This window comes from Geospiza fortis, unplaced genomic scaffold, assembly GCF_000277835.1.
Source record: "Geospiza fortis unplaced genomic scaffold, GeoFor_1.0 scaffold70, whole genome shotgun sequence".
In the NCBI taxonomy this organism is placed as follows: domain Eukaryota; kingdom Metazoa; phylum Chordata; class Aves; order Passeriformes; family Thraupidae; genus Geospiza; species Geospiza fortis.
Genome location: NW_005054317.1, coordinates 4,020,364 through 4,020,843, shown reverse-complemented (window position 1 = coordinate 4,020,843; position 480 = coordinate 4,020,364). Strand labels below are relative to the sequence as shown.

The 480-nt window shown below is 68.3% G+C and overlaps 1 protein-coding gene across 1 annotated transcript in view; it reads right to left on the bottom strand.

Annotated features, from left to right (window-relative positions):
- ADAMTS9 (ADAM metallopeptidase with thrombospondin type 1 motif 9) overlaps positions 1 to 460 on the bottom strand; it is a 78,132-nt gene extending 77,672 nt beyond the window's left edge. Inside the window, exons 1-2 of the mRNA XM_031056311.1 lie at positions 255 to 460; positions 11 to 156 (exon numbers count right to left, since the gene is read on the bottom strand). Of these exons, the coding sequence (XP_030912171.1) occupies positions 11 to 156; positions 255 to 348 (240 nt within the window). The 5' untranslated portion in view covers positions 349 to 460. The remainder of the gene's footprint in view (positions 1 to 10; positions 157 to 254) is intronic.
- Between the last annotated feature and the right edge of the window lie 20 nt (positions 461 to 480).

Here is a 480-nt window from a genome sequence, read left to right as displayed (position 1 = left end):
GGCGCGGGGCGGGGGCCGGCGGCCAGGCGTCGGGGGCAGCACTGGTGCTCCGCCGGCGCCGCCTGAAGTGGACATCGGTGGGGAAGGGCTCACCGAACTCATTCACTCGGGTAGGAGTCACGATCTCGTACTCGCTGAGCTTCTCCAGCAGCTGGGCTGCGAGGGGACAGACGCTGAGTGAAGTGGCCGAGCCCCGCGGCCCCGGGGGGCGGCAGCGCAGCACTCCCCTAGGCCCTCCCCGAGCCCCCCCTGCCCTTGCCTGGGGTGCAGCTTCTGCCTCCTCGCTGCCGTCCTCCAGCCGTCGATGAAGAGCGTGGTGAGTGCCAGCGCCAGCGGCGCCAGCTGCATGGTGCTGCGCGCTGTCCTCGGAGGAGCAGCTTTCCCCGCCTCCGCTTCTTCTCCTCCTTTTTCCTCCTTTTCCCTCTTTTAATTTTTTTTCCTCTCTTCTCCTTTCTTGCGGCCCCCCTCCCGGCCCCCGGA